The sequence below is a fragment of the Benincasa hispida genome, chromosome 1 (genome assembly GCF_009727055.1).
Source record: "Benincasa hispida cultivar B227 chromosome 1, ASM972705v1, whole genome shotgun sequence".
In the NCBI taxonomy this organism is placed as follows: domain Eukaryota; kingdom Viridiplantae; phylum Streptophyta; class Magnoliopsida; order Cucurbitales; family Cucurbitaceae; genus Benincasa; species Benincasa hispida.
The window spans coordinates 67,330,401-67,353,169 of NC_052349.1; the positions used below are offsets into that span (position 1 = coordinate 67,330,401).

A 22,769-nucleotide genomic window follows, 5' to 3' on the forward strand; every position below is an offset into this window, starting at 1 on the left:
CGTAGTTTAACATATAAATGAATCAATTATCAACGCAAAAACGGATAGTTAAATTCTACCCTCACAATTATTCAATATTTTTTTTTCTTGTTTTAATTTTCAACAGTAGGATTATATTGATGAGAGCTCTTTTATCCAATTAACTTATTAGGTGGTTGAGTTAATTTATTATTGTTGAATATTATTCGATTGATGTTATTTGTATTATCAATGAGTCATCATCAGATATTTTAGAAACTGAGAATGTGGTTGATACTATGGTGGAGTTAACTCATCGTGCGAGTGTCATTTATGTTGTTAAGTGTAATCGTTCGTGTAATTTTGTTGCTCACTCATTTGTTCGAGTTGTGTATGATTATTTTGATGCTCTACCTTCTCCTACTGAAGAAGCGCATAGACTTGTTGAGGCTTTTATTTTCCTCATTGGTCTCATCTATTCTTCATGAAGATTTTGTTTGTGTTTAGCTTATTAACTTAACAAAGTTATATATATATATATATTTTTAAAAAATAATGTCAAAACAAACATAACTCTATTGAAATACAAGAGTGTCATCAACCAAATGTCGCATGAATCACCCTATCCTATTGTACTTAAAAAGAAAAAAGTAAGACTATATTGAAAACCATATATAAAAGTATTCATTTTCTTACTTTAAAATCTCGGATAATTGTAGAAATAGCCTCCTCAAGTTGTCGTCTTTCAAAATTAGCACATTTTTTAAAAATTCGTAGAGTTTTTCTCGATCCGTCTCACCCAAGATCAACCATCGATATTTACATAAAAAATTAATTTTTTCCAACTTATCAATTGTTTTGAGTTTTCTTGGTGTATTTTTCTAAATTTTATATATACCGAAAAATTCAAAATAATTCATAAATTAGATAAATTAAATTTTAAATTAAATCGATGTCGATCACGTTGGGATGGATTGAGAAAAATTAGTTTAACGAATTTAAAAAACAGGTTAATTTTGAAAAGTAAAAATTTAATATTGTTATTTCAGATAATTTATCCTCAAAACTAGCTGTGAGAAGAGAAAAGTGAAATTGTAGCTTCTTGAATTAAATTACTGTTGTTTCTTCTTCACCATCTTAGATGACGTACGCCATAAAAACCAGAGAACTCTCTCTCTCTCTACGAAAGTAACGGCGTTTGAACCGGACCACCAATCTATCTTCCTTCACCAATTTCACCGTTTTCATTTTCAGCGCTTTATTCTTCCTCTTCCCTTTCCTTCTTCCACGTCTTCTTCCCCTTCTTCATCTTCTCCTCATTTCCCTCTGATTTTAGGGTTCTGATTTCTGATTCCTTGCAGGGAAGCTTCTTCTTCTTCTTCTTCTTCTTCTTCCTCTTCTTGCTTCCTCCATTTTTCTTCCTTTTTGAATTGAAGTCCCATGACTTCCTCTACTTCTGTCAAGAAGAACTTCTTGCCTCCGGGCCTTGTTTCCAATCTTGAAGATGTTCTTCGCAGCAGGAAGGGCGCTGGCGAAGAATCCAAGGATGTTAATGCATCGCCTGAGCCTTCCTCTTCTACTTCTGATGCCAATCTTGAGGTTTCTGGAACTCAGAAACCCATTATTCTTGTTACCAACAGTGAAGGAATCGACTCTCCCGGCCTTACTTACCTCGTTGAAGGCCTTGTTCGTGAAGGTTCATATAACGTCCATGTCTGCGCTCCGCAATCGTGAGTGGCTGTTTCTTTTCATTTTTATCCATCTTTTAGTGGATTTGATTTATCTTTTTGCCTACTTGGGCTCTATTTCGATGTTTGTTTCCTGTTATAGAGATTACTATCGTTTTTTTTGGGTATCTTGTTTTGTTCTCTATTGCTTTCATCTGTATGCCTGATTTCTTTACTTGGTATCTTCGTTATTAAATATTAAATACTTGTGATTTAAATAGTTCGGGAATCTCCGCTGCAGGGACAAATCAGTTTCGAGTCATTCTGTGACTCTTCGAGAAACCGTTGCTGTGAGTTCTGCTGAAATTAACGGCGCCACAGCCTATGAAGTTTCGGGTATGACTACTGTTCTGGTTGTCCTTCAATATTTTTTCAACTGTCTTAACCCGTCATCAATACGATCTATTTTGAATAATTTTTTCTCTGATTTCTCTTGTTTGTGCATCAAATTTCGTCTGATCTTTTATTTTTTGGTTTAAAATGTTTTGTGCTCATGGTTTAGTTCATCAGCCAGAATCATGGTGTTCATTGCGTAACTTGTCTATTTTGAACTTGTTCGGGTATGATTACTATTGCGGTTGCCCTTCAATATTATTTCTTCAACTGTCATAATCCATCATGAATACGATCTATTTTGATTAAATTTAGGGTTGTATATTCTCTGATTTCTCTTGTTTGTGCATCAAATTTCTTCTGATCTTTTAGGTTTTGGTTTAAATTATTTTGCGCTGATAGTTCAGTTCATCAGCCAGAATCATGGTGTTCATTGCATAACTTATCTATTTTAAACTTGTTTTCTATCTGGCTACTGGTTGTACACAAACATGCATCCTTGCCTGCAGGCTGCAAAATTTCAATGCCTAATTACACTCGGTAACTCTTCCTCAGGAACGCCTGTAGATTGTGTCTCGTTAGCATTGTCTGGAGCTCTTTTTTCCTGGTCGAAGCCTCTTCTGGTTAGTATTTATAAATTGTAGCAGTGGGATTTTAGATCTAATTTAATTTCCAGTAACATGTCATGAGGATATATTTGACATAAATTTCAGGTAATTAGTGGAATTAACCGGGGATCGAGCTGTGGTCATCAAATGTAAGTTCTGTTTGTTATATGAAGATGTCAGTGTAGATCGTAATGTTTGTTCTCACAATAATTATCATTTGGCTCTTCTTTATGATTATGATTTGATCCTTTATCTAATGCCAAATTTGGTTGTTTAAATCTGCCAGGTTTTACTCAGGTGTCATTGCTGGAGCAAGGGAGGCATTGATTTGTGGTGTACCATCTATATCAATATCTCTGAATTGGTTGGTTGATGTTCTATTTTCCATATTGAGCTTCACTGCTGCTAATTATTATCCTTAAGGTATTTTTCCCTTTATTTATTTCACTTCAGGAAGAAGGATCAAAGCCAAGAAAGTGACTTCAAGGATGCTGTGTCGGTCTGTTTGCCCTTGATAAATGCAGCTATCAGTGATATAGAGAAGGGAAATTTCCCTAAAAGTTGCTCTCTCAACATTGAAATACCTACTTCACCTCTGACGAACAAGGTTCTGCACTTTCTTTTTGCCTCTTAAATTGAAAATTGTTCTAATTAACTTGATGGACAAATGTATTCCAAACATGGGAGTAGCTTTGATTAGGAATTTAGGGTGATATTTCATCTGAATTTTGCTTCTACCTGAACTTGAACGATTCTCCTTTATTATATCTAAAAGAAGTGATCAATGATCTTTGGAATTCCTCGTTGAGTGTTTTAATCAGAAGCAACTATAACTTGAAGAAAACCTATGTCTTTTTATTATGTAGGGGAATTAATTGAGAATCTGATAGCTGCTAGACCTAGAATTGTTGTATGATATATGTGGCAAATTATGAATCTCTAATAGACGAGACATTTGTTCATCTCATCTCTATCAGGTTCTTGCTTGTTTATATGTTAGTAGATACGAAGTACTTTACTTCCGTTCAAGTTCCTGAATGACTATAGTTGGGAGTTAGATTCTAAGTTATGTTCAATTTGTTCCACTTCGTGTTCACACCTGCAATGTTGTGTTCCTTTTTTACTAATTATTATATTTTTATCAGTAAGGTCCACATCTATTTTAACAGCTTGGAAAAGTAATGGCTAATTGGGCACTGCTTCAGTAGAGTTAAAATTATGGCTTTAGTCACGCAAACCTCAGTTTGTTGTCCCTAAGAGTCAACCTGTAAAATGACCTCATGTATTATCCCAGTGATACCGTTTCTAGTAATATTTTGCCAAAATTTTTCCTTTCCCCGTTTGTAATTGTTTTTATTTCTAAAATACTCTTGCAGCTTTTGGTTAATCATGGTATTTATCTTTTGTTTTTTTTTTGGGTGGGGGGGCAAAAAATACAGATAGTTTGTTTTGTTATCATTTTATTCTGTCTCAGGATGTAATTTCTCGCTATTCTTGGTCAGTAATCGACGTAGTTGACATTTTTGACAGGGATTTAAATCAACAAAGCAAAGTCTATGGAGGTCTACTCTAAATTGGCAGGCTGTTTCGGCCAACAGGTATCCTGCAGGACATTTTATGTCCAATCAGCAGAGTCTTGGTCTTCAGCTCGCACAACTTGGTCGAGATGCCTCTGCTGCTGTAAGTAGCTTGAAAAAATTATGATGCTTCTTCACGTTTGTGTACTTTTTGTAACTGGGTTTATTGGTCGAGTAGTTTTTAGCATCCTGTCATCTTGTCTTAATAATTTATATTCTTGTAAAGGAAGGATCTTTGTGCACTCAGTCTGTTTTTGTTGTTTAGAGTAATAAATTTTATTTTTCATTAGGGAGCAGCTCGCCGCTTGACCACTCAACGGCAGAATATGGTGGAAATTGAATCAACTGGAGCAGTGGGAAAATCTGATTCTGAGCGGGTGAAGAAGTTCTTCCGAATGGAGGTATTCACTATAAAATGAAACTTGGGTTCAGCTTGAAGAATGGTTTTGACATCTAGAATTGCACCCACCTGTTGAAATCGGGTGGATAGGTAGGGACATAGGGCCAGATAAACTCGGGTTGTGCTTGTCTCTCTCAGCGGCACGCTCAAGTGCTGTATCTGCATTTGTAATCTCGTCCAGCAATCTTCTAGATTTCCAGATTAAAGCAGATTTTTTACCACTAAATTGTTTATAGCTGTTGATCGTTTTTATGCCATACATCTATTCATAAATTCATAATATCACGAGGAATCACACTATTTTTTTATGTGCAGTTTCTGGATAAGGAGCAGGATAACAAGGACGATGACCTGGATTTTAGAGCCCTTGAAAATGAATTTGTAAGTTGATCGACTTTTGACCTCAATTCTGGTAATATATGTAGCTAGCTCAATTTTTATAGTGCTTATCTCCTCCAAGTTAGACACCGTTCTCATCCGAATAGTCCTTGCACTAGTGCTTAAAGTGGATCAATTATATAACAAAACAACGTGATAACAGACAAAGAAATCAATAAAAATCTTGAAATGATCTATTTTGTTTTCACATGAATAGAATAACTGAAGAAGTTTCTGTTTGATCTTTTTCCTCTATCCCTTGCACTTTTCATTATTTTTCCTTTCATATTTCTGATAAAAATAAATTGCTTTGGACAAACAGGTTGCTATAACCCCATTTTCCCTCACCGCCAACATTGATTTGGAGATCCAAACGGCGGCCTCTGATTGGATCTCCACTGCACTTCATCAGGCGCAATAAAATCAGTCTCTTTTCGGCGGCAATGATTTGTGTACATCTAGAGTTCGGCTCGCTACCCTACATTTTTCTCTTCCTCTTTCTTTTGTGGGTTTCGCATTCTGTCAATTGTTTTGTGAATTCAGCAAGCTCATTCTGATTACGGCTTTCATTCTATATATATATATATATATAGTTTTTAGTTTTGTTAGTGTCCCTATTGATTCATGTAGTGTAGTAAAAGTGTACTTGCTTACTGCAAATCTGTTTGGCATGTTTTATAAAATGCCAGTTTGTAAACTGCAAGTGGAATTGTGGTCAACGTTTGCTATGGATTGGGTTCTGTTTCATTTTAAATCTCATACATCTTGTTTGAGAATCTTTGGATAATTGATGAGGATCATTCTTTTCATTTTTATTTTCAATGTTGATGTAAATTTACCCGTGCTTTCGATTAATTTATTAAGGGTGTTTCAGACATTAAGGATGTTATTGTTGTAAATTTAATTAATGATGTTACATTAAATTTTTTCGATGGAGACATTTGTCTGACTAGGCTACAATTATTTTTAGTAGTAGTTTTAAGGAATGACATCGCATTACCTCGGGAGTTTGACTTCAAACGAATTTGTCAGACGTCATTTGATTTATTTAACATCATGGTAGTATAAATTGTTGAAAAAAACTTATGTGCCAGTAAAAATTTGTCATCTGAGATTTTTTTTTAATAAAAATAAAATGATTATTATTATTCTTGCTGATATAAGCATCTTAGGCAACATTCAATTATTGCCTAACTTGTTTATTATCAAATAGGTGGCATGTCTCCCCTTATTTTTTCACATTTATATTATTTTTTGTTTACTTGAATCTGAGATTTTTACTATTTTGGACCGTTAGTATTTTAATTTCAGAACATCAACCAGTAGCAATTTCTCCCATTGGCTAAGTTAAGTAAGCGGTCTTCAGGAACTAAGTTGCCTATTTAACTTTCTCTGCTCTCTTCTCGTATTTAGGGCAATTTCTCTTCCAGTCTCCATTTTCTTTACAGTGGAAACATTTCTCTTTGTCTGCAGCGGTTTTCTTACTTTTCTTGCCAGGTTTCTTTTTCCCTTTCCTTTTGCCCTTTTTTGCAGAAATACTCTTACTTTGTGAAGAGGAGGCAACATCAAGCTTGGAAGATCTTGGAAGATGTTCCTCTCTTCTCAACAGTAGCAACATTTACTTTTGATTCCAGACCCTTAGTTCTTAACATAGTTTGGAAAGTCTGTAGCTCATTCAGCAGTGTAGTCAAGTTGTATTCAATTTTATTCATCAATGCATTCGTACAGAATTGCAGAAAACTTTTCGGAAGAGATTTTAGAATAAAACAAACTTTTCTCTCATCCACAATAGCACTGTTTACTTCTGCCACATTAAAGTGGACCATCATGTCTAGGACATGTTCACGAATAAAGGTCTCCTCTTTCACGTGGCTGTTATAAACGTATTTGATAGCCATCGTGCCTCAGGATGAAGGACGGTTGTCCGAACATCCCTCTCAAAGATTCCATAATCTCTTTGGCAGTACTCAGATCCTCGTGTTTCTTTGTCAAAACGTCAAATAAGTTGGTGAGGATATAAGCATGGGCTTTATCATTCACCTTGATCCATCTATCAAATGCTTCCCAAACAATTCAGGTTGTATTAGAGCAAGGAATGAGAGGACATTTCTCTGTTAAGACAAATCGCAAATCGTCTATCATAAGTATGATGTTCAAATTTGATTTTCATGTCACATAGTTATCCCCGATGAGTTTGTCTGATGCCAACAATTGTATTATTGAACTTGTCATTCTGAAATTACAAATAAATCCTGTAAGTGAATTGCTTTTAAATCTAATCAAGTTTTAGCAAAGTAATAATGTAACAATAATCATTATTTTTGTAACGATACTTTAGCGATTTAGAACAATTGCTACCGAGAGGCAGTCAAGAATTCTTTATAGAAGCAAGACAATTCTTGACCAAATACTATCTCCAGAATAACTCATATTTCGATAGTCATTTAGTTATCGTTTTCGGTCAAGATCTTTACTAACACGTAATTCTTGTAAGTGTAGACCCGTCATTTTCAGATCTTACAGAACAGTATGAATATACCTCCGAAATAGAAGACAATACCCAAGACGAAACTATAAGACCCTATTCATTTTACTGAAGCCTAGGTTGTTTTGAATCCTATGTTACAACCCTCCGAAGGGATCGCTGTGGTTAACGACTAGATAGTGCCGCCTAAAAACGATAGCATGCGCAACGTAGGAATCTCACGGTTCAAACTAATGGAGGAGACCGTAGGACAATGTTGATACATTTCCTTCACCCACTTACTATGAATGACTTCCCTCATTCACCTTGTTATTGATCCATGCAAACACTTTCCGAATGGAGCAGTCACGATAAAAGCGATACGAAATCGAGCATGGATCTCACGGTGTAAACTCTTGAGGACGTGAGAACTAATAACTTTTAATCTCCCACTAAAGTGTTCTAAATGTTTGGGTAAATTTTTACTTAAGTTCTTTTTGGCTAATAAAAACATCCCTAAGTCTAGGTGGTTTATCCAAGTAACACTTATAAATGGATTTAAACCTACAATGTCTAGGTGATAAACCGTTTTATTACCTCACACCGCTCACGTATGCTCATAAAACCGGTTACCAATGCTCAATAATTTGACATCCCCAGGTAGGAGGTGTTTCGTAGACTGTCAACTTAAGTACCCCCAGCCTTCGACAGGATTATATACCAGTTGAGTTTGTAACCCTAGTTTTACAAGTTTAACGACATATTTTAACTATTAAAGCGAGTGGCAAAACATCCACAACAAACAACAAAGGCATTCAATATCTAATATAACTATTAGATTAAATAAAAAAAAAAAAAATCCTAACATGCATTCTACATATTATAACATTTTATAACATACTTTCAATGCATGTAACATGCTTCCTATGGTGGGATTTTAAATCTATATGGCATACTGTACGCACATACAAGATTTATTTAATTATAACATACATTAGATGCACAAATAATTAAACACAGACTGATATGATTTTAGTTTTGGCATAAACAACAAATGAAAACCTAATTATTACAAAACAGCTTCTAAACCGCTTTCGGACCGCTCCAAAACGAACTCAAAAAACTTAAACCGGACCCCAACCGTCTGAACCGGACCAGCCAAGTCTGAACCAGGCTAGCCAAAAAACCATTTGAGCCTAAACCAGACCAAACCTCAAAAGAACCGGTCGAACCGACTGCTCTCGCTCTATGCTCAACATCTTGCTATGGATCATTGTTTAGCATTGACGACCATTTTCATGCATTTGCCTGATCATTTAGTGTTTGCGTGATCGTGTAACACCAACACATGGCACCTGACCAAACTACACGATCGTGTAGTGTCATCCTTCTATCGTATAGGGTCATCGCCTAGTGTCGAACAACACTACACGATCACTTAGTGTCTAACACTATCGTGCAGCTCCATCGTCTAATGCTAGAAAAATACTACACGATCGCTTAGCGCCATCATCTAACGCCTGAAGTTGATCGTTTAGTGCGTACACAAAGGTAAGCGATCGTGTAGTGCTATCGCATAGCTCATCGACGCATCGCTTAGTTGCCGCACTAAGGTAAACGACCGTGTAGTGCTATCGCATAGTTTTTCAACGCATTGTTTAGCTCCCACCTGAAGCTACACGATCGTGTAGTGTCATCACATAGCAATACAACACATCGTTTAGCTCTCACGTGAAGCTACGCGATCGTGTAGTGCCATCGTATAGTAATACAACGCATTGTTTAGCTCCCGCAGGTACACAATCGTCTAGCGCACAACACTTCAACGCTCAACGCTCAAAGCTACACAATCATTTAGTTTTTCTTCACATCGTCTAATGCCTGAAGCTAAACGATCGTCTAGCAACTGAAGCTCAATGACGACATGAACAGAAGATGATAAACTGGAATCAACGTGGCCTCTTCACTTGTTTCTTCAATTACAGCTTAATTTCAACTATAATGACTCCAAATAAATTACAGACTTTTGGGAACACATATAAGCTCATCAAGCAAAAGCCAATTACAAATTTAATTGAGAAATCAAAAAGAAATTAAAAGCCAAAACTCAAAGAACCATATCAGTGCAACAGTTTCATATAACTCATATAAAACACTCACTACACCAAAATTAAACCGAATTGAATGCTTATATGATGCTCTGATGCCAGTTGTTGGAACGTACTAGCATGTAACAGAAGCGACCAGGATCCATAAGTACTCTAATTCATTAATTTTGGCAGGAACGAAAACATGCTATAGCAGAAATAAATGGGTTTCAAGACATACCTTTGTAGAACTTCTTTAAACCTTTAAACCCAGCTGCAAATCTCTCAGAATCTTAATGTAGACCACCATAAGATCTTCCCTACTATCCTCTTGGTGCTCTAGATTGAGTTGTGGGACTCAAAATAAATTGGAATCAAAGGAATTTGAAGACAAGCTCACAGTAGCAACCCAATGAAGAATACCTTCTTCTCACGAATTTTCAGCAAAATTCTTTTGATTGCATTGCTTCAAATTCACTCCAATCTCTTCAATATATTGCAGACAATCATGCAAAGAGAATAGCCGCATGAGATGCAGCTCATGCTTGGAGTAAATGAAGACTTAAGAAGTGGATTAAGTGTGAGTAGCTTGAAGAAGATAATGGAAAATGTCATTTCTCTAATTCCGTTTAATTCTAATTTGAACATTTCAAATTAACTTATCACGCTACTTTAGAGCTAATTCATTTGCGAGCTAGTAGGGGGACCTCACGGACCTACAGATCATGGGCTCCAAACGATCCGAGATTAATTGGTTAAACTCATTAGACCAAACTAACCCTCATTCGTTAACTAATGGGTCACTCCACTAAAAGCCATAGTTGAACTCCCCTCACTGTAGATATATTATGTCCACTCGATATAACCATGATCAGTAAGTTAACCCTTCACAGGTTGTTTGTAATAACGGCTGGGTCGAATCTCTGTTTTACCTCAGAAATTACCTTTTGTTCCTTAAGTCTCACTGATCCTCTAATGAACAATTGATTTGTGATCTAATCAACAAATCGCATCCCTTTCGGGCCAATGAGAGGGTGAGACCTCTTGTTTAAGACCCAGAATCAACACTTAAAGGGAACAACCTCTCTACTAACCCTAATCGGATAGGAGTGAATTCCATCTTACAGGGCTATGTCCCTAGCTATTCATCTGGTCTTATCCCCAAAATGGGAGGCTTATTGAGCAGAGACATCGGTCTACTCTCACCGTTTGCAGATCAAAGGATAATCCCGAACAAATAGGTGTTCATAGTTAGTTCAGGATTAAGGTTAAGTTACCTAGGTCATCGCTTTGAAATAGTCAATCTTAAATAGTAAACAACGTTATAAAGTAAGATTGACTAGTTTCATGGTCCGATCTTGTAGAAAACTCATTTCCACAGAATGCCCTCACTTCTCATGTCACAATATGTATGAATTAGGATCATTTCATTTGTAGCACTATACAACTCTTTGTAACAACTACAAAGTAGGCCGCATCCAATAGTGTTACCAGAATAAGGCACCCAATCTTATTTATATACTATAGATCATTTTTTAATATTTACTCGAACCTGATCCACTTTTATGTCTCCACATAAAGTCCAAATACTCATGTAATAGTCAAAGGACTTTTAGGTTTATTGGATTACTAAGAAAATAATATATTCAATAACAACTTATTGAATTTTTAGAATAAGTTCTATTGTTTACAAACCACTAGTTTTAGGACATAAAACCCAACATTAAGAACGATGAAAAAAAGCCATGCGGCTACACGGTTTTGCGAACAGAGCTCATTTGGTGCCCCAAATGGCTATCAGACCCGGCAGAGCTGCCTCGGGGCCCAAATTTTGTGCACAGACTTTCCGGCAGGTGAAAACGCGAAAATGGACCCAAGAGTTAAGAAGGATGAAAGAAAGTCGTACGCTAGACGGTTTTGCGAATGGAGATCATTTGGCACCCCAAATGGCTATCGGGGCCAGTGGGGCTGCCCCGGGGCCCAATTTTTGTGCGCAAACTTTCCGGCGGGTGAAAACGCAAAAACGGACCTAGGGGTTAAGAGTGATGAAAGAAAGTCGTGCACCAGCCGGTTTTGCGAACGGAGCTTATTTGGTACCCCAAATGGCTATCAGGCCTGGTGGGGCTGCCCCGGAGCCTGATTTTTGTTGCGCGAACTTTCGGGTGGGCAAAAACATGAAAACGGACCCAGGGGTTAAGAACGATGAAAAAAAAGTCATGCGCAGACGTTTGCGAATGTGCTCATTTGGTGCCCCAAAATGGCTATAGGCCTGGCGGGACTTGCACCGGGCCCAATTTTTGTGCGCAAATTTCCGACGGGCGAAAAACGTCAAAACGGACCCATGGGTAAGAACGATAAAGAAAATTGTACGCTAGACAGTTTTGCGAACGGAGCTTATTTGGTACCCCAAATGGCTATCAAGGCCTGGTGGGGCTGCCCGGAGCCTGATTTTTTGTGTGCTAAATTTCTGGCGGGCGAAAACGCGAAAACCGGACCTAGGGGTTAGGAATGGTGAAAAAGGTTGTTGCCAGACTTTTTTGCGAACGATACTCATTGGTGCCTCAAATGGCTATCGGGTCCGACGGGCTACCCCGGCCAATTTTTGTGTGCTAACTTTCTGGCGAGCGAAAACCACGAAAAAGAACGCAGGGTTCAGACGATGAAAAAGGTCATGGGCACACCGGTTTGTGAACGGAGCGATTTAGTGCCCCAAATGGCTATCGAGCCCGGCGGGGCTGCCCCATGGCCCAATTTTTGTGTGCGAATTTTCGACGGAGCGAAAACGCAAACAAACTGACCCAGGGGTTAAAAACGATGAAAGAAGTCGTGCGCCAGACTGTTTTGTGATAGAGCTCATTTGGTGCCCTAAATGGCTATCGGCCCGCAGAGCTGCCTGGATCAATTGTTGTGCGCGAACTTTCCGGCGGGGCGAAAAAGACCAGGGGTTAAGAACGATGAAAAAAAGCCATGCGTTAGACAGTTTTGTGACAGAGATCATTTGGTGGCCTAAATGCTATCGGCCCGACGAGGCTGCCCCAGGGCCTATTTTTGTTGCGAACTTTTCGACGGCGCGAACAACGCGAAACAACACCAGGGGTTTAAGAATGATGAAAGAAAGCTGGTATGCCAGACCACTTTGCGAACTGAGCTTATGTGGTTCCTATATCGGGACCGACAGGGCTGCCCCAAGACCCAATTTTTGTGTGTGCGAACTTTTGGCCGGCGAATACACGGAAAACGGACCTAGGGGTTAAGGAACGATGAAAAGAAAGCCGTGCACCAGACGGTTTTGCGAACGAGCTCATTTTGTGCCCTAATGGCTATTGGGCCCGACAAGGCTACCCCAGGGCCCAATTTTTGTGCGGAACTTTCCGACGGGCGAAAAACGCGAAAACAGGACTCGGGGGTTAAAGCGATGAAGAAAGCTGTGTGCCAGAAGGTTTGGCGAACGAAGCTCATTTGGTGCCCCAAATGGTATTGGGCCCGACAGGGCTACCCCTGGGCCCAATTTTGTGTGCGCGAGATTTTTTGACAAGCGGAAAACGCGGAAAACAAACCCAGGGATAAGAACGATGAAAGAAAAGAGCCATGCGCTAGACGATTTTGTGAACGGAGCTCATTTAGAGCCCCAAATGGCTTATCGGGCCCAGCGGGGCTGCCCCGAGGCTCAATTTTTGTGCACTAATTTTCCGGCTAATGAAAACGCCGAAAACGGAACGACCAGGTTAAAGAACGATAAAAAAAATCGTGCGCTAGACGATTCGCGAACGGAACTCATTTGGTCCTCAAATGGCTATCGGGCCCAGCGGGGTTGTCTGGGGCCTAATTTTGTGTGCAATGTTTCTGGCAAGGTAAAACGCGAAAACGGACCCAGGGGTTAAGAACGATGAAAGAAAGTCTTGCGCAAGACGGTTTTTGTGAACGGAGCTCATTTTTTGCCTCAAATGGCTATCGGCCCGACGGGGCTGCTTGAGGCCCAATTTTGTGTGCAAACTTTCCGGCGGCGAAAACGTTGAAAACAACCCAGAGGTTAAGAGCGATGAAAGAAAGTCGTTGCGCCAGACGGTTTTGCGAACAAGCCTCATTTGGTGCCCAAATGGCTATCGGGCTGCCCTAGAGCCTAATTTTGTGTGCGCGAACTTTCCGACAGGCGAAATTGTGAAAAAGGACCCAGGCGTTAAAACGATGAAAGAAAATCGTATACCAGACGGTTTTGTTGAACGGAGCTCATTTGGTCTCCCAAATGGCTATCGGGCTCGACGGGGCTTCCCGGGGGCTCAATTTTGTGCGCTAACTTTCAAGCGGTCGAAAATGCGAAAACAGACCCAGGGGCTAAGAATAATGAAAAAAAAGTCGTGCCGCCCAGACAGTTTTGCAAAACGGAGCTCATTTGGTACCCCAAATGTCTATTGGGCCCCGTGGGCTACCCTAGGCCCAATTTTTGTCCGCAACTTTTCGGCGGGTGGAAAACGCGAAAATGGACCGAAGGGTTAAGAATAATGAAAATAAGCCGTGCACAAGACTATTTGCGAATGGAGCTCATTTGGTTCCCCAAAATGGCTATCGGGCCCGGCAGGGCTGCCCCATACCCAATATTTGTGCGCGAGCTTTTCATTGGACGAAAACGCAAAAAACAGGCCTAGGGGTTAAAAACATGAAAAAAGTCGTGCGCCAGACGTTTTTGCGAATGGAGCTCATTTGGTGCCCCTAAATACCAATCGGGTCCAACGGGTTGCCCTGGTACAATTTTTGTGCGCAAACTTTCTGGCAGGTGAAAACGGACCCAGGTGTTAAGAACGATGAAAAAAATTCGTGCACCAGACGACTTTACGAACGAAGCTCATCTGGTGCTCGAAATGGCTATCGGGCCCGATGAGGCTGCCCAGGGCCCAACTTTTTTATGTGAACTTTCCAGCAGATGACAACGCGAAAACGGACCCGCGGGTTAAGAACGATGAAAAAAAGACGAGCGCCAGAAGGTTTTGCGAATGGAGCCCATTTGATTCCCAATTGGTTATCGGGCCTGGCGAGGCTGCCCTGGGTCCCAATTTTTATGTGCGAACTTTCCGACGGGCAAAAACGCGAAAACGGATCCAGGGTTGAGAACGATAAAAAAAAAAATTCGTAACACCAGACGGTTTTGGGAACGCTATTTGGTTCCCCAAAATGGCTATCGGCCCGGCGGGGCTGCCCCATTGCCCAATTTTTGTGCGTAAACTTTCTGATGGTCGAAAATGCGAGAACAGCCCCAGGGGTTAAGAAACGATGAAAAAATCCGTGCGCCAGGCGATTTTGCGAACAAAACTCATTTGGTGCCCAAAATGGCTATCGGCCTCGGTGGGCTGCTCTGCGGCCCAATTTTTGTACGCGAACTTTCTGGCGGGCGACAATGCGGAAATGGACCCAGGGGTTAGAACGATGAAGAAAGCCGTGCATTAGACAGTTTTGCGAATGGAGCTCATTTGGTGCCAAATTGGCTATCGGGCCTAGCGGGACTGCCCCGGGGCCCAATTTTTGTGCGAGAACTTTCCGACGGGCGAAAATGCGAAAACAAACCCAGGGGTTAAGAACGATGAAAAAAAGTCGTGCGTTATAAGGTTTTAGGAACTTAGCTCATTCTGTCCCCCAAATGGCTATCGGGCTCGGCGGGGTTGCCTCGTGGCCCAATTTTTGTGCTCGAATTTTCCGTCGGACGAAAACGGGAAAAAGGACCCAGGGGTTAGGAACGGATGAAAAAAGCTGTGCAACAAACGATTTTGTGAACACAACTCATTTAGTGCCCCAAATGGCTATCGGGCCTGGTGAGGCTACTACTGGGCCCATTTTTGTGCTCGAACTTTTGACGGGCAAACACGGAAAAAACAGATCCAGGGGTTAAGAATGATGAAAAAATGTCGTGCGCCAGACCGATTTTATGAATGAAGCTCATTTGTTTCCCCAAATGGCTATTAGGCCCGGTGAGGTTGCCCTGGGGCCCAATTTTTGTGTGCGAACTGTCCGGCAGGGGAAACGCAAGAACGGACTCAGAGGTTAAGAACAATGAAAAAAAGCCGTGTGCCAATTTTAAACTGGTATTAGTAGACCTACATCATTCTCAATTAGTAGTATATCGTCTACATACAATACTAAGAAAACTACTGAATTGTTGACTATTTTCTTGTAAACACAATGTTCATCAACGTTTTGGTCAAAGCCATACGATTTGATCACAGTATCAAACTGAATATTCCAAGATCGAGATGCCTGTTTCAGCCCATAAATGGACCTATTCAGTTTGTAAACCTTTTGCTCTTGTTCTTAGGCAATGAATCCTTCGGGTTGCACGATGTAAATGGTCTCTTGAAGATTGCCAAGAAAAGTCGTCTTGACTTCCATTTGCCAGATCTCATAATTATAATAAGCGGAAATGGACAAGAGGATGCAAGATCAACTTTAACATGGCAACAGGTGAGAAAGTCTCCTCATAGTCGACTCCCTCCACCTAGGTATAACCCTTTTGCCACAAGTTGAGTTTTGAAGGTTTGCACCTTCCCATCAGCACTCCATTTGTGCTTGTAGATCCATTCACAACCTATAGGTCTTTACCCCATCAGACTGATCTACAAGATCTCATACTGAGTTGAAGTACATTGCCTCCATCTTGAGATTCATGGCTTTGATCCATTCATCTCGGTCAACATCCTCCATTACCTTTTGATAAGACAACAGATCCTCAATGTCGCCATCTACCACCATAGCTAGGATTTTTGTAAAACCCAGAGCGATCAGGAGGGTTCAGAACCATCCCTCTACGTCGAGGTTCCCTCCCTCAACTCTTGAGGTGGAACTGACCTACCAGATGAACTATCATCAACAACTCTAGCTGATGAAATAGGTTCTTCAACAACTCTTGTTGAAGTTTCAGTAGTTTTGTTGGAAAGCTCAGCTAACACGACTTTACTACGTGGACTATGCTCCCTGATATGATCCTCTTCCAGGAAAGTAGTGTTCGTGGAAACAAATACCCTATTTTCGGACGGATCATAAAAGTAACCCCCTCGTGTACCTTTGGGGTAGCCTACAAAGAGGCACAACCTCGACTGTGATTTCAACTTCTTGGGATTTGCCTCAAGCACATGTGTTGGGCAACCCCATATGTGGAAGTGACGTAAACTAGCTTTACACCCGTCCCATAATTCTAGAAGTGTTCTCGCAACACTCTTGGAAGGACCACAGTTGAGTATTTATACTGCAGACTCCTCTGCGAAACTCCAAAACGAGTCCGGTAAGGAAGCGTAACTCATCATCGAACGAACCATGTGCAACAAGGTTCTGTTTCTCCTCTCCGCTACACCATTCTGCTGAGGTGTACCCGATGCTGAGAGTTGAGAAACGATTCCATGTCCTATCAAATAGTATTGGAACTCAGAATCCAAAAACTCTCCACCTCGATCTGATCAAAGTGTTTTAATCCGTCTATTCAAAGCATTCTCAACATCAGCCTTGAAAACTTTGAACTTTTCGAAAGATTCAGACATGCGTTGCATCAGATAAACATACCCATATCTAGAGTAATCATCAGTAAAACTGATAAAGTACTCATAGCCTCCTCGAGCTCGCACATTCATTGGACCGTAAAGGTCAGAATGTACTAATTCTAGAGGTTCTTTGGCTCGATAGCCTTTTCAAGAAAAAGGTCTTTTAATCATCTTACCCTCAAGGCAAGATTCACACACTGGTAAAGAATTTTCTTCTAACTCGGTTAGGAGGTCATTCTTCACCAATCTCTCAATCCTGTTAAGATTGATGTACCTTAATCGAAGGTGCCAAAGTTGGGCATTTTCTTTTGGAGAAACTCATTGACGTTTAGATTGAGTTACGACGGATTTAAACATCTCTATGTTATGGAGGGAACTTAAGGCTAATGGTCTTAGCACTTACAAGTTATTTTCCAGTTTAGCTATACAAATTTCAACACCATCCTTATGAATAAACACTTTATTCAATTTAAAAGAAAAAGTGTAATTGCATTGTTACAGTTACTTTACAGAAATAAGGTTCTTTTTAGTTCAGGAACTATAAAGACATCTTTTAATACAAGAAACTTATTCTGTAAAGTTAACTAGATGCGTCCCACTACTACAGCTGAGACGACGTGCTCGGTGCCTACTCGCAACGTCATCTCACCAGCCTCCAACTGTTGCTCGGATCTAATCCCCTGAAACGAAGAACAAACATGATTAGTGGTGCCTGAATCAATTATCCAGACAGAATCATCATTCTCTATTAAACAAGTTTCTAACACAAGTAAATCACATTTACCTTTGTCTGCCTTGGCCTTAGCCTTGGCTGCATTCCTTTCCTTTAGATAGTGAGGATAATTCCTCTTCCAGTGTCCGTTCTGGTTTCAGTGGAAATATTTTCATTTTCCAACTCGTGGTGGACGCTTTTTGGGCGAAAGATAGCGGGTTAGCAGGCGCTTTCCCTTTCCTTTTACCACTCTTCTTCTTCTTCTCATTTCCAAAGTTAGAAGTTGAAGGTGCAGACTTTGTTCTTGAGGTCGAACCTCGATGAAACTTTCTAGAAGACGAGACAACATTTGCCTTATCTCCATTTGGTAAGTCTGCAACTCGTTGAGGATAGTAGTAATGGTATAATCCACTTTGTTAAGAATCGTATTGCTAACAAAGTGAAGGAAACTCTCCTGCAATGAATGCAGGATAATGCTAACCTGACTGCCCTCATCGATTTTAGACCCATTCATCTCCGCCATGTTAAAGTGGACCATCATATTCAGTTGTGTTCACGAACAGAGGTGCCTTCCTCCATTTTGGAGCTAAAGATGTGTTTCAGGGCCTCGTGCTTGAGTTGTCCAGACGGTTGTTTGAACACTCCCCGCCAGGACTCCATGATCTCACGTGTTGAGACCATGGGCTCATGGTTCTTGGCCAACATGTCACTAAAACTGGCCAAGATATAGGCTGGGGCCTTCTTGTTTGTCTGTGTCCAACGCTCGTACGTCATCTGAACATATTTTGTGCCCCAAAGGACTATCAGACCCGACGGGGTTGCCCCGGGGCTAAATTTTTATGCGCAAACTTTTCGGCGAGCGAAAACATAAAAATGGACCCAAGTGTTAAGAATGATGAAAAAAAGTCGTGCGCCAATTAGTTTTGTGAACAGAGCTCATTTGGTGCCTCAAATGACTATCGGGCCTGGCTGGGCTACCCCGTGACCCAATTTTTGTGCGCAAACTTTCTGACGGGCGAAAACGCGAAAGCGGACCCAGGGGTTAAGAACGATGAAAAAAAGTCGAGCGCCAGACGGTTTTGTGAATGGAGCTCATTTGGTGCCCCAAATACCTATGGGCCCAGCGGGGCTATCCCGAGGCCCAATTTTTGTGTGCAAGCTTTCCAGCGGGCAAAAGCGTGAAAACGGACCCAGAGGTTAAGAATTATGAAAGAAAGCCTCCCATTTTCGGGATAAGACCAAATGAATCGCTTAGCGCCATCGTCTAATGCTTGAAGTTGATTGTTTAGTGCGCTCACAAAGGTAAACGATCGTGTAGTGCTATTGCATAACTCCTCAATGCATCGCTTAGCTGCTGCACTGAGGTAAATAATCGTGTCGTGTTATCGCATAGCTCTTCAACGCATTGTTTAGCTCCCACCCAAAGCTAATGAACATAATGTACATATTTTTGTTTTGAATGAAATGTTCATTTTTAGAAATTATGTTTGTTCTATCTCAAATCAACTTCTATTAAGAATCAAATTGCTAAAAGCCATTTGCAATATTCAGATATTTAAAAACAGCTAGATCAAAGTATAGTAAAGATTTCTAAATCTGACTGTTAACAAGAGTTGGTAAGACAGGTCAGACGCGTCTTAGTCAAAGAGTTGAGAGTATCTCAATGTAGTGGGAGGAAAGTGTGTTTCCTGGCTATTATTGAAAATTAGATTCATTCCTCTTATAGTTTAATTAAAAGCCTATTGTACATTAATATGTTTGCAAAGAGTCTCTCGACTAAAGTGTTTGAGAATCACCTCGTAAGACTAGGAATACCAGTTTAATAACCTAGAGCAAGTGGAAGAAATATCGGGTATAGGATATCGAATGGTAAACCATGAGTATGGGATGCCCTAGTTTATTATATTTCTCTATAAAACTCAGAAACTCAATTTTATATATGAGATATATAAGTTACCACTGGAGTTTTAGTCCAAGTGGGAGTTTGTTAGGTTTTATGTCCTAAAACTCGTGGTTTGTAAACAATAGAACTTATTTTGAAAATTCAATAAGTTGTTATTGAATATATTGTTTTTTTAGAAATCCAATAACCCTAATAACCCTAAAAGTCCCCTGACTATTACATGAGTACTTGAACTCTATGTGGATACATAAAAGTGGATCAGGTTCGAGTAAATAGTAAAAAATGATATATAGTATATGAATAAGGTTGGGTGCCTTATTCTAGTAACACTATTGGATGCGGCTTACTCTGTAGTTGCTACAAAGAGTTGTAAAGTGCTATAAACGAAGTGATCGTAATTCGTACATGTTATGACATGAGGAGTAGGGGCATCATGTGCAAATGAGTTTTGTAGAGGATCGAACCAAGAAACTAGTCACTCTTACTTTATAACATTATTTACTGTTTAAGACTGACTATTTCAAAGTGATGACCTAGGTAAATTGACCTTAATTCTGAGCCAACTATGAACTCTTGTTTGTTCAGGATTATCCTTTGATCTGCAAACAGTGAGAGTAGACCAATGATGCATTGTTTTATGCAACGAAATAATTGTGGGGATTGTGTTGATGAAAAATGCGTTAAGCATGCAAGTTTTCTCAGTAAGATTCAAGTATAAATCCTATTGAGTTGCCTGGTAAGCCCAGGGTCGAACTCAAGGACTAAGGAAAACAATATGCGGTGGTAATTTATAGATCACTTTGCGGTAACAATAAATCAAAGAGTTGGTTAGTTTCTTGTTTATAGTATAAAATGTAAGCGGCAGAGTTAAGAAAAGAGTTAGTATACGAAAGATGCGATGAATATGTGGGGGAACGGGTTGAGAAAGGGTTTAGCTAACACTTTCTAGGATTGCGTTCATATTATGCGGTCATGCTACACACATACAACAGCAAATCATCTCTCAACGCAAATGCTACGGCTTCTAGTTTTAGAACGCATGCGATATATGTGATGATGTCTATAAGACTTACACATAAGCCTTTATTCTTGTCTATGCGATGACAATTGACACACACACAAACAAGGCGACCGCATAATATCATAACCTATCTCTAGGGTGCATGCGATGCCTGTTGACAAACAGAGCTTATCTCTAAGTCTTCATATCTTGCTTATGTAGATCTAATCTTGCTCTCTCGAGTCTAGATTCTAACTTAGCTCTCTCAAGTCTTAGGTTCTTTCTTTAGACTCTCTCTCGAGTAGCTCTAAAGGGATGATGGACGCAACATAAGATAAGATGATTGCATGCAATGAAAATTCTAGGTCATGTTCGCTAAGTACTTCTCAACCCATTCGATAGATTTAGCTACTCATGCGTGTTTTAAAAAGAGTGAACAGATGTAGATAAGCAAGTTCCATTTTATAGATATCTAATCGAAGTATATAATGATAATGCGAAATAAGAATAAAGAGCCTGGTAGCAATTTCTTGCTTCCCAAGGCTTTTACATTGTTCTTCTCTACTCTGCTCAAAAGATATTCTTGCTCTCGCAAGAGTCGGCCCTCTCTCTGTTTTTCCATACCCCCTGGGTTCTCTCTCGAGCTGACCAAGATGAACTTCCGACATCTTTTCCCTTCTCTCGCTTCTGCCTTCTAAGTATAAAATAAGAACTAAGAACAAGGCTAACTAATTAAAAACTGAACTCTAAAAACTGGGTGAACTCCTTCACTGAAGATGGCCTTTGGTATTTATAGACTTCAGGGTGAGAAGCTTATTCTCTCTTATCATTGCACTAATGGGATGACATTAATTCTCTGTTTGATGCGTCGAATATTTGTCAACGAAAAGTTCAGTGTACTTGCTACAATGGTCATTAACGGCTTGTCAACTTAATTCGGAATCGACAGTCATTAGCTTTCTGTCCCATCGTGATTTATTAAGCTTTCACCCAGATGCGCCCACCTTGATGCGTCAGCTCTATGTGACCACCTTCTCGAGCAGATTTTTGAACGCAAACGATCGCATAGCCTTGCGGTCGCAATCGTGATTTCGTGAGCACAAACGATCGCATTGCGTTGCGGTCGCAATCTTGATTTCGCAAGCGCAAACGATCGCATAGCCTTGCAGTCACAATCTTGATTTCACGAGCACTAACATAGGTCGCAGTAGCCTTGTGGTCACAATCTCTTATGCGTCGGACGTTAATTTCTTCGGATTGCATTTTCGCTTGCGTCAATGCATTTTCCTGCACAAAATAACATAAGTTAACTATTTTAATGCGATGGACGCATGCGATCGCAATTGTTGTGAACTTGATGCTTTTGGACACAATATTGTATATTTTTATCATTGCAATCCTGCATTGTTTTATGACTTTGCGCTATAATAATGTGCATTTCTGCCCGTTATCACACCCCCAAATTTAAACAATGCTTGTCCTCAAGCATAAGCTAAAGATTTCCTTTAGAAAGTCGACCGCCTTCCTTTCCTAGATTTCTCAAGTATGCCTTATTCAAATCCTATACACCAATTCCTTAATTCTTATCAGATCTTTTCTTAAAATATTTCTAAAATTTAGGGACCGCAAGTTTAACCTTAAAATACTTTTTATAGATTCCAGGACATCGCATGATTTATTTCATAAAAAAAAACTTTTCACTGGGTATTTTTAAATGATTTTTTTATCCTTGCGTATTTTAGACATATTATTTTTTTAAAGCTAAAAATAGCAAGGTTGAAAATGAATACTGGATGACATGCAAAAATGCACGTCATCTTAGATCTTTTATTGAGAATTATGAAGGTTGTTAAGCAGAATATGCGGCGATTATGTTAGGAATTCATGAGAAAATGAGTTTTGCAGCCATCAGCATTAAGAATCTCAGTTAACCCACTATTATGCGTTTTTATGCGTTTCAATTTGTCTATCTTTGTAGCTAACGCAGGATGCAGGCGCATACGCGGAAGTTGGGCTATTGCAAAGACGACCGCATGCGGAGAATTTCTCCATCGCAAACACGAACGCATACGTTCGACGCATGGATGTTGTGGCCATCAACCGCA

At 39.8% G+C, this 22,769-nt stretch overlaps 1 protein-coding gene across 1 annotated transcript; it reads left to right on the forward strand.

The window, feature by feature from the left end:
- The first annotated feature begins 1,089 nt into the window (after nt 1–1,089).
- Nucleotides 1,090–5,803, forward strand: LOC120070167 (5'-nucleotidase SurE). The gene is made up of 10 exons (XM_039022021.1): nt 1,090–1,688; nt 1,927–2,021; nt 2,574–2,641; nt 2,732–2,775; nt 2,913–2,990; nt 3,080–3,233; nt 4,157–4,306; nt 4,494–4,604; nt 4,919–4,984; nt 5,304–5,803. Exons 1-10 carry the CDS (start codon nt 1,399–1,401, stop codon nt 5,400–5,402), a joined length of 1,155 nt encoding a protein of 384 aa, XP_038877949.1. The 5' UTR covers nt 1,090–1,398; the 3' UTR covers nt 5,403–5,803.
- Nucleotides 5,804–22,769: the final 16,966 nt, after the last annotated feature.

What these genes read in the sequence shown, in the direction of transcription:
- LOC120070167 (XM_039022021.1), top strand. Translation starts at nt 1,399, where the DNA reads ATGACTTCCTCTACTTCTGTCAAGAAGAACTTCTTGCCTCCGGGCCTT. An exon ending in ATATCAATATCTCTGAATTG is followed by an intron (nt 2,991 to 3,079) that starts GTTGGTTGATGT and finishes ATTTCACTTCAG; the next exon opens with GAAGAAGGATCAAAGCCAAG. An exon ending in GTCGAGATGCCTCTGCTGCT is followed by an intron (nt 4,307 to 4,493) that starts GTAAGTAGCTTG and finishes ATTTTTCATTAG; the next exon opens with GGAGCAGCTCGCCGCTTGAC.